General features: G+C 52.2%; 1 protein-coding gene across 1 annotated transcript in view; it reads right to left on the bottom strand.

Moving 5' to 3' along the window:
* The window catches only part of ACOX2 (acyl-CoA oxidase 2), a 31738-nt gene extending 21421 nt beyond the window's left edge, over positions 1 to 10317 (bottom strand). The window contains exons 1-5 of the mRNA XM_075938403.1: positions 10196 to 10317; positions 8577 to 8754; positions 5734 to 5896; positions 1428 to 1579; positions 466 to 573 (exon numbers count right to left, since the gene is read on the bottom strand). Of these exons, the coding sequence (XP_075794518.1) occupies positions 466 to 573; positions 1428 to 1579; positions 5734 to 5896; positions 8577 to 8736 (583 nt within the window). The 5' untranslated portion in view covers positions 8737 to 8754; positions 10196 to 10317. The remainder of the gene's footprint in view (positions 1 to 465; positions 574 to 1427; positions 1580 to 5733; positions 5897 to 8576; positions 8755 to 10195) is intronic.
* Positions 10318 to 10557: the final 240 nt, after the last annotated feature.

Consider the following 10557-nt stretch of genomic DNA (forward strand, 5'->3'; position numbering starts at 1 on the left):
CCTGCCACCTGCTGGCCGCAAACCGACTGCAGGCTTCATTCCGATCCGAGAGTGCCCCGGGGGAGATCTGACCTGTAGTGTTGCCGAGGGTAGTGACTGGGCCGCATAAATGACCCTCCTTCGTCTCAGTGGGCCTCAAGACTGTCATATCACAAGAGTCTCCCAGGACTGGGTAGTTGTGTTAATCGCGCTGGCGTTCCTGGGATTTGCAGGGGTGCTGACTGGCCCGCAGCAGCGCCGTTCGCACAGGCAGTGTTGGGTGCAGTCAGCACCCACCTCCCTTCACCTGTCCTGGCTTTATGGGCGGATCACATCAGTAACGCTGTCGGAAAAACCGACGGGAATGGAAGCCAGCGGAAGCCGCCAGCCCTGCACGTGGGCAACAGGAAACTAATGTCTTGCGGCCACACAGAACCCTCGTGGGGCACAGGTGTACTGGAGTGCAGTTCTGAGTTTGGGACTTACGGTCTCCAGGCCACCACTTCATTGCCGAGATCCTTGGCGTATTCAGTGTGAATTCCTGAGTGGACGTGTCAAAAGTCGCTGTTGTCTCCAAACCCCGAAGAAATGTCCCTTCACGAAGATAAATGGACACAATCCCTCAGGGTCATCTGAGGGACAGACCCCACATCCTCACAGCCTCAGCGCAGAAGAGACACACTGGACTTCCGGTAGCTCCTTAGCTCGCTCTCTCCCCTCCCCCTCTAGCCAAGGCCTCTGCCCTGCAGAAGGATTTGCCAGAGGCTGTGCATTCAGTGTGGGCTCTTGCAGCTCTCTCCATAGGATAATTAAAGCTGGGCCCAACCTGTAGGCTCCTGGAGTCTTTTTACACTACAGTTTTCCTCTGAGTTAAGTTTGGCACTTAATTAGCAGTAGCTGCACCTTTTTGGAGTCTAGTATGGACACTCTCCAAATCTTTTGTGATTTACTCTCTGGTTTGGACCCCAGCCTGGTCTGTGCTACCTATCACCAATGTCCTAGGTGCATCTACCCTTGGTGCAACCTGGCAAATCCCTCTCCCAGGAACAGAAAAAAATACAGTCTCCCAACCAACTCCCTGGACCAAGGTGACCCTCTTGGATCCCAGTTTTCTGGCATCGAACTTGCCTGAATTTTCAGAACCAAAAGGCAAGCATCAGCTTCCAGCTTACTTTCTCGGACACTCATTTTCACAGCCGTCTCTAAAGCAAGAGAGGCTTTTCGCCTTCCTTTGGGACTCTCACCTGCACCACGGATGAACAGCTCAACAGCCCTGCCTTTTTTTGGGTGGGAACGGCTGATTGTTTACAACAGGAGATGCCCTTTGGGACAATCTTCAGCCATGTCCTAAGATGAAGCCCATGAGGCTCAGCCAGTTTACACCCACTGAGTATCTGGGCCAGTGTTTTTCTTCCTAAGGAAACGCTACATTTTCGCTGGAGACTTACCATGTCCCAATTCAGTCTGAGCGTAGGTCCCTATGATGTGGTATTTCTCAGCCAGTGGGATCCACTTGGCAATCTGTTCATCTGTTCCCAGTGCCAAGATGCTGTTCTTAAAGACACGATGGACGTTAAATGCTACGTCTCCTCCAAGTGCCCTGGAAGGAAGGTATGGACAGTGTTCAGCATGTGTGCTAGTTCCAGCTGTGCAAATGCGAAAGGCGTTGTAACCAATCCTTAGCACATGCCATTCTGAGTTTCCATTGTTACCAATCTCTTGCACTGCTTTTGAGAAACAGCACATCTGCACAAGCAGTGCAAAAAAAAAAAAAAATCCTTCAAAGCTGGTTCCATTTTCTCTCTCATAACATATCTTGCTCACAAGTCACGTGTCATAGACTCACAAGGCTCAGGAGTCATCGAGTCCGACCCCCTGCCCAAAGCAGGACCAATCCCAACTAAAACACTCCTCCTTTGTCCTTTAACTAGCAGCGTGGAAAGATGTTGTTAGTAGCACTGAACTGAGCTTCTAAAAACACTATCCAGACCCATAACTCTGTTTTTTATTAACTTTCTTCTCTTTTTACCCTTTCCGCTTCCTTCTATTTAAATCACAAACATACTGGACACCACTGGTTTCAGCTGGAACGGACTGAACCGCATCTGCTGTCGCTTAGGGCTTAGAGAACTTTGAACTTACCTGATGTTTTTAAAAAAAATTCTAGTCTGTTCCCCTGATGACGTGCCAGGCAGCCCCAGTGCCTGGTGCCATCTCAGAACGTTTGGCGATTCCGTAGCCCATAGAAACTTGGATAATCAGGGCTCGACAAACCGCGGCGTGATCTGCTCGCCAGCCCGGCCCTGCGCATGCGTGCAGCGCTGGTGAACGGGGCAAATGGAGCGACTGGCTGAAATCTACTTGCCATAGGCGAGTAGAAACAGCGATTTGTCGAGCCCTGTGGATAATCATTTCAGTAGCACCTGGTAACGTTTGCTTTTGTGAAGTATTTAATTTAATTTTTATCAAATAGAAAAGGTAAGACATCTTCCTTCAGGAGCTTCTTCTGCACAGAAGCGACAGAGTCCTGTAGCACTTTATAGACTAACAGGGCTACGTCTAGACTGGTATGATTTTCCGCAAATGCTTTTAACGGAAAAGTTTTCCGTTAAAAGCATTTGCAGAAAAGAGCATCTAGATTGGCACGGACACTCTTCTGCAAAAGCACTTTTTGCAGAAAAGCGTCCGTGCCAATCTAGACGCGCTTTTACGCAAAAAAGCCCCGATCGCCATTTTCGCCATCGGGGCTTTTTGTGCAAAACAAATCTGAGCTGTCTACACTGGCCCTTTTGCGCAAAAGGACTTTTGCCTGAACGGGAGCAGCATGGTATTTCCACAAGAAGCACTGATTTCTTACATGAGATCGTCAGTGTTCTTGCGGAAATTCAAGCGGCCGGTATAAACAGCTGGCAAGTTTTTCCACAAAAGCAGCTGCTTTTGTGGAAAAACTTGCCAGTCTAGACACAGCCACAGATGTATTGGAGCATAAGCTTTTGTGGGCAAAGACCCACTTCGCCAGATGCATGGCAACTTGATATGCATCTGTCGAAGTGGGTCTTTGTCCATTACAGCTTATGCTCCAATACAGTACATCTGTTAGACTATAAAGTGCTACAGGACTCTTTGTCATTTTTTCAGATCCAGACTAACATGGCTACCCCTCAGATACTTCTGCACAGAAGGCAGCTCCCGCTTGGTCACAGGTGGAAATCTTTGCGCAGGGGAGCTGAGGGTTCTGATCAATCGCCTTAGATTATTTACAATCCCTTGCTTTACTGCAGTGCCATCATAGGCACCTCACTTAAAACTATGGGGCACCTGCTCTCTTTAATAAATGATCATTCCTTTCCAGGAATACAGAACCTTGGAAAGCTTCAAAATCACCTGGGTCGGGCGGTGAGGGAGGGGGAAGAAAGGTGCAAGTGAGTGTTTGAAGGAAAACTGCACTGCATAGCGGTGATACACTTAGTAACTCTTGAGCTGTCTATCTAGGGATACACATTAGTAAAAATGATGTTCAGAACAGTTTTTAGAGACACTTGCTGCTGTTTCACTATCAGATACTGGACTCTTAGGAACGGGCTCTGCGATACTGATTCGGTATGAGATGCAGGGTAGGGACTCAGTCCTCTGCATTCGGGCCCTGTTTCAATAACTCACTTATGCACATGCTTACCCTGCACTACATGACTAGTGCCACGGACATCTGTAGAGAAAGGGGGGTGATCAGGGTGCTGACTGGTTTCCTTTTCCCCACTGGTTGGTAACTTTCTGATGTGAGGAAAGCTGCTGCTTATTTTATCACGGCACTCGGAGTCTAAGGCACTGAAAGCCAGGGAAGCAGCTTCCCCGCTTCGTGCATACAATACACAACCCAGAAACATTTTTCTTATTAGAAATGGAACTTATCCAGCAACTCTGTGAAGTCCCTGCCTCCTTCATGAAGTTGAAAGCGGCGCTGTAGTGGCTTTCTGCAAACCACCTTGTCAGCTCAGACTAGTGGCCTCTCCCGAGTAGCATTTTCTGCTTTCAGCTCTGGGCATCAGAACCTTTTATCATTGCTTGTCCCAGGCCGTCAGTGCGCTCGGTCGGTGTTTGCTTCCCACTCTCACGCTTTCACTCAGCATTCTGAACGGGTTTCTGCGTGTCCTTGTGGATTGCTTAAAAAGATCACGAGTTGCAAACCTGCAGTGCCTGACTTCTGCACAGACTAACTAAGCTAGAGCTTAGTGCCTCAGATAATGAGGGGGCTTCTCATTACAACAAATATTACTAGGGATATTAAGTAGCAGCTAATTGAGTAGTGGATGGAATTTGTAGACTACTTGATTAGTCGATAAGAGAGGGCGCTCACAGTGTAAACAATAATAGGAACCGGACACGCAGGTAGCCTGGCTCTTACTACATTTAATCTGCAGAGCAACAGCAGGGTTAGCTTCCGGGACAGCCTGAGCCACGACTAAACAGTCTCAGCTTGTGTCCGCTCCAGGACAACTGCGGCTCTGCCCCCCTGCGGAGACGGTGCTGGGGGGAACCAGCTTTTAATCTCTGGCTCCTACTTCCCCCCTTTGCATGCAAAGGCAGCAAGAGGGGTGGGAAGGGAGTAGTCGAGTGTGGTGAGCAAGACAGGAGGAGTTGTTCTTCCGCTCTGCTCTGTGCTGGTTAGGCGTAAGTCGGAGTACTGTGTCCAGTTCTGGGTGCCACATTTCAAGAAAGATGGAGAAATTGGAGAAGGTCCAGAGAAGAGCAACAAGAATGATTAAAGATCTAGAAAATATGAGCTATGAAGGAAGATTGAAAGAATTGGACCTCTTTAGTTTGGAAAAGAGCAGACTGAGAGGAGACACGATAGCAGGTTTCAAGTATCCAAAAGGGTGTCACAGGGAGGAGGGAGAAAAATTGTTCTCCTTGGCCTCTGAGGATAGGACAAGAAGCAATGGACTTAAATTGCAGCAAGGGAGGTTTAGGTTGGACCTTAGGAAAAACTTCCTATCAGGGTGGTTCAAAACTAGAATAAGTTGCCCAGGGAGGTTGTAAAATCTCCATCACTGGAGATATTTAAGAGCAGGTTAGACAGACACCTGTGAGGGATGAACTAGACCGTGCTTGGTCCTGCCATGAGGGCAGGGGACTGGACTTGATGACCTCTCGAGATCCCTTCCTGTGCTAGTGTTCTGTCATTCTACCCAATAAGCCTAAGTTTACTGGGTAGTCGACTACTCGAGTAGGCGCTCACATCTCTAAATATTGCTAGTTTTGAGTTGCCTCCTCGCCTATGTACCAGTATAGATGCAAATATAAAGCGTCATTATTTCTACTCTTCTTGCCTTCTCCGTTAGAATAACACATCTGTTTGGTTATGCCTTGGAGCCTCTTAACCTTGATATAGCGTAGGGCCATGGCATGTCTTAATCCAGCCCGGGGTGAGTCCCTCCAGGCAGCTCTCCTGGGAAGGGTGTGTGGGAAAGGGCAGGGGAGGAAGCAGCTGCAGCATGCTGAGTCGAGTTTATTACTCTGCAGAAGCCGCTGCATGCTGCTTCTCGAGTGTTCCCTTGCAACTTCAGGCTGATGTTTTTCTCTTCTCCCGGCCCTGTGCTCATGTAAAAAGCTGTAGCCTGTTTGTGTGTGAACCCCTGTCAATCAGCTGCACAGTCCAGCCTCTCACCAACGGGGGGGGGGGGGGGGGGGAGGAGGGGGGGGAAGGGTGTGATGCAGGCAGTATTTTGAAAAGAAAAATCACATTAGCAACGTTACCTATAGAAGTACTTTGTTTCAGGCCTGTTTTCTGTCCAGCCCCTTTGCAGCATCTTCTCCTTGAGGCGAACAGCCTTCCTGACTGCTGCCTCGTACCTCTCATTCTGGCTCTGGAAGTACTGCTTTTCTCTGCTAAAGACCGGGTCCCGGTGGATAACCGCCTCTGGAAAGCAGCACAGAAGAGCTCGCTCTGGGGTCACGCAGCTGGGGTGCCTCTGCCCCGCTAGGATCAGTCTCTCAGCAAGCCCTGAGCGGCGTGGGAACGCAAGCGGCTGCCACGGATCAGGTCGTGTTTGTGCCCCCATCTGCCAGGCTGCCTCGCTCTTTGTATCAGTGCATCTGGGACCATCCCGGCCGCTGTCCCGTACTGGAGCGGAGCAGTGCCCCGGGGACACGTGCGCCACGCAGAGCAATGCATGCTGGGATGCACGGTACACAGAGAGCTGGGGGAAGGGCCAGCCAAATCAGTGGCACACTTGTAGTTTAGGGCAGAGGTTCCCGGCTCATTACAAGTTACAGGCCTTCGGGGGTTTGCTGTGTCAGGCTGGCTGCCCGGACCCCTGCTGTGCCTGGGCAGGCAGCCGCCTGGACCCAGACCTCTGCTGTGCAGCTGTCCCAGAGCTTGCGGGGCTGGTGGGAGCCCAAGCCCTGGACTCTGGGGTGCTGGGAAGCCACCCGCGCTCCCAGAGCATGCAGGGCAGGCCACCCTGGTCCTGTCCCTTGGAGCCTGCAGGACAGGCTGCTCCAACCCACAGAGCTCACAGCTGCCCTGGCCCCTGGGGTTGCCCCAGAGCCCAGGTTCCCAACTCCCTGGGGCCAGCAGCTCCAGATCCCTGACCCTGTAGGGCTGGCCGGCAGCCTTGACCCCAGACTCTTGCCAGTGACCCCGACCCTGGGCCCTGCAGCTGGGAGCCTGGCAGACCCCGGCCCACCTGTGACCTTTAGCACACAGCTGAGCTCGGCCGCGGCCGTGCGCTCGTTGGGCGGCCACGTGCAGCCTGCAGGAGAACCACACAGACGGGGAGTTGGACAGTCAGTGTCCAGCTGGCCCAGGGAGAGAACAGAGGTTTGAACCCCAAAGAATAAGCAATTGAATCAACGGGCTGCACTCCATCTTGTGTACGAGATGTGGAGTGCGCTCTTTTGTGAGAGCTTGGAACGTTCTGAGCGGGACGGTCGCTGTGAAGTACGTCTACAGCCTGGGGTTATGAACATGTCCTGGCTGCTTTACATGCACCGCAGAGAGGAGCCGCTCAAAGACGTGAGTGGCCTGGAGCCGCTACAGAAGCCACTGAAGCAAGGACCTTTGGCCGTTCAGAGAGCTACCAGCCGTTCTGACTAGACTCTCTCCGCTCTGTGCTGAGCGGCTGTTTGCTCCAACCCTCTCACAGGGTCATAGCCGATTAGGGCTCGCAGAGACCTCCGGAGTCATCGAGTCCAGCCCCCTGCCCCAGGGGACCAGCCCCAACTCAATCACCCCAGCCAGGGCTTGGTCAAGCCGGGACTGAAACACCTCTAGGGATGGAGATTCCACCCCCTCCTTAGGGAACCCAGCCCAGTGCTTCACCACCCGCCTAGGGAAATAGTTTTTCCTAATCTCCAACCTAGACCTCCCCCCCTGCAACTTGAGACCGTTGCTCTCCCTTAAATTCATGCAACCAACTCTCAGCTGTGAATTATGATTTTGCTACACAATAGTTTAATTTGTGAACTGTAGGCTCCTGCCTCAGGGCTGATCTGCAATATACGATGCAAACTATCCGCTGTGCAGCTGCAGGACAGGGATGTTGGCCGTGAGCAATCGCTCAAGTGAGCCCCGAAGCTCAATTTCCCTGCAGCCTGCTGTTCTTTAAAATGAAACCGAACTGCCCTGAGACTCCTGGGTGTGCTTTCTAGTGGCGGCTTACAGCGGGAGGCGTCACTGCTCCCGTTCCCAGGCATGAAAAGAGGAGCATTAACAAAAGCAAGTCCAGTAAGTTAACTATAAACGATACTTCACATGGGGGAGGGAGGGTTCATGTTCCAAACCACTCTCTCCACGAATGGCAAAGGGAACCAGGGATGTAGTTAAAATAAAATCCTTGGTTAATATTTTCCAATGCAAATGCTTTAACTGTTCTTCCTACTTTTCTAGCTTTATTAAAGGGCGACCAAGGTTTTTTACGCTGTGTTTTGTGTCAGACTATGATTTTATCAGGGAGGTTGCAGACTTCAGCTGCAGGGTCCCACCCTTCTCACAGTGGCAGGTAGCTCTGAGGTATCCCTGCTGCCTGAGGTAGTGGGCACCCAAACTTTGAGCCACCATGGGGCAGCAGGGGTATTGCCACAGCAGCTGGGGGACTGCGCAAGGACAGAGGGACCCTAGAGTCACTCCACCACTGTCTAGGCCCTTCCCATTTCATCGTGGGTATTTTTAGTAAACACCAGGGACAAGTCACTGGCTTCTGTGAATTTTTCTTTATTGCCCATGACCCATCTGTGACTTTTACTAAAAATACCCATGACAAAATTCTAGCCTTACTAATCGGTTTTGCCTAATTTATTGCACCCTGGCAAATCACTCAGGGATTGTGAGGAGGAAAGTGGAGGCAAGCATGTTTGGTGTAAGTTTGTGTAGCTTCAGTGGTTAGACTGACTGACATCAGCTGAGCAGCCTGGCCCTGAGCCCTGCTCTGGCTGTACGCCCCTAATCACAGCGTCTCTGGTTTAATTTTGTATTGCTGGATCTGAGGAGAAGGCGGCTCGCTGGGTACCAGAGGCAGCGCGGCAGAGATGCAGCAGACACACCAGGGACCTGGAAGTCTCTCATCCAGAAAGCACCGAATGTTTTAAAGCCCACTTACCCATTGCCCGCCGTGTCCTGGTGTTGTCAGCGCCTCCATCCAATACGGCCGTGAGCCTTTCCACGCTGAAGGAGGCAGTCCGCCTTTCGGCTTTGAGGTCAGGATTCACATCTCTGCTAACGGAGCTCCGGAAATAGCCACTCCTGTTCCACTGGGCCATCTGAGTTTGCTGGCGTCCCTGAGAACAGGTGGCACCAATTAGCCTATTGGCCCTCAAAAAAAAAAAAAAAAAAAAAAAAAAAATCCCCAGGGGGAAGCGCCTCCTATAGCAGCATTTTCATTGGCTGCTTGCAAGTCCTGAGCTGGTCTTGCACTGAACTGATGCTTCAGTGCTGGATTTGTCTGACACGGGGGTATTTTTGGGACAAACAGAGCTGTGAAAACACCAGCTCAGCCTGGCAGAACCCCGTGTGTACTGGCCAGGCACTTGCTTTCCCCCCTCCGCATTTGCAAACAGAATATTGTGCGTTTTTTGACACGGACATCAAGCACCGACCCGAAGGTGGGGGGAGCAGCCATTGCCTCTGGATGGGTGAATGTTCATGACAATTTAATAGAATATGTGGCTCTGCATGCCTGTTTACACCCCAGGCTACGTCTAGACTGGCATGATTTTCCGGAAATGCTTTTAATGGAAAAGTTTTCCGTTAAAAGCATTTTCGGAAAAGAGCGTCTAGATTGGCACAGACGCTTTTCTGCAAAAGCACTTTTTGCGGAAAAGCGTCCGTGCCAATCTAGACGCGCTTTGCGAAAATGGCGATCGGGGCTTTTTTGTGGAAAACAAATCTGAGCTGTCTACACTGGCCCTTTTGCGCAAAAGCTTTGCGCAAAAGCTTTGCGCAAAAGGGACTTTTGCCTGAACGGGAGGGCTGTGTCTAGACTGGCCAGTTTTTCCGGAAAATCAGCTGCTTTTCCGGAAAAACTTGCCAGCTGTCTACACTGGCCACTTGAATTTCCGCAAAAGCACTGACTTCCTACTGTAAGAAATCAGTGCTTTTTGCGGAAATACTATGCTGCTCCCGTTTGCGCAAAAGAGCCAGTGTAGATTTGTTTTGCGAAAAAGCGCGTCTAGATTGGCCATGGATGCTTTTCTGCAAAACGTGCTTTTCAGGAAAAGCGTCCGTGCCAATCTAGATGCTCTTTTCCGAAAATGCTTTTAACGGAAAACTTTTCCGTTAATAGCATTTCCGGAAAATCATGCCAGTCTAGACGTAGCCGAGCAGCATAGTATTTCCACAAGAAGCACTGATTTCTTACCCTAGGAAGTCAGTGCTTTTGTGGAAATTCAAGCGGCCAGTGTAGACAGCTGGCAAGTTTTTCCAGAAAAGCAGCCGATTTTCCGGAAAAACTGGCCAGTCTAGACACAACCCACCAGAGTGGCCATCTTTAGGGCCCGTGGTTAGTTCGGATTAGGACTCAACGTGGGCGAGGGGTTATGGAAAGGGAGTCCCCTTACGTGTCACCTTAAAAATTCCTTCTCGGAACGACCCCGCCCCCGCCGAGCCGCTCGCGCCCCGCTCAGCCCGCACAGGCGCTGGGCCCCGCGCTGCCACGGCTCGCAGATCCAAGGCGCGCCCCGAAACGCTGCCTCGCCCGCCCGGCGCCGAGCAGCCGCTTACCCCGAGCCCCAGGTGCCCGCGGCCGGGAGTCGGAGCGGAAAGGCTAGTGCGCCGGGGGCGGCCGCTTATGAACCCGGCAGCTGAGAACGGGGGCGGCTCCTGGCGGCGGGTGCAGCGAGCGGAGCCGGGGCGGGGCGGGGCGGGGCGCTGGCCGAGGGCCGGGGCCGGCAGCTCCCGAGGTGACTCCACGAGCCTCGCGGGCCCGGGCTTGGCTGGCCCCGCGGAGCGCTCGGCCCTTCGGGGAGCCCCCGCAGCGGCCTGCGCCGTAGCCCCTTGGCCAGGGCTCGCTCCCCTTGCCGGGCCGGGGGCACAGCCGGCTCTCTGCCCCCTGCCCCTGCCCTGTCCCCCGCCCGCCTCCAGCG

The sequence above is a fragment of the Pelodiscus sinensis genome, chromosome 11 (assembly GCF_049634645.1).
Source record: "Pelodiscus sinensis isolate JC-2024 chromosome 11, ASM4963464v1, whole genome shotgun sequence".
Taxonomy (NCBI): Eukaryota; Metazoa; Chordata; order Testudines; family Trionychidae; genus Pelodiscus; species Pelodiscus sinensis.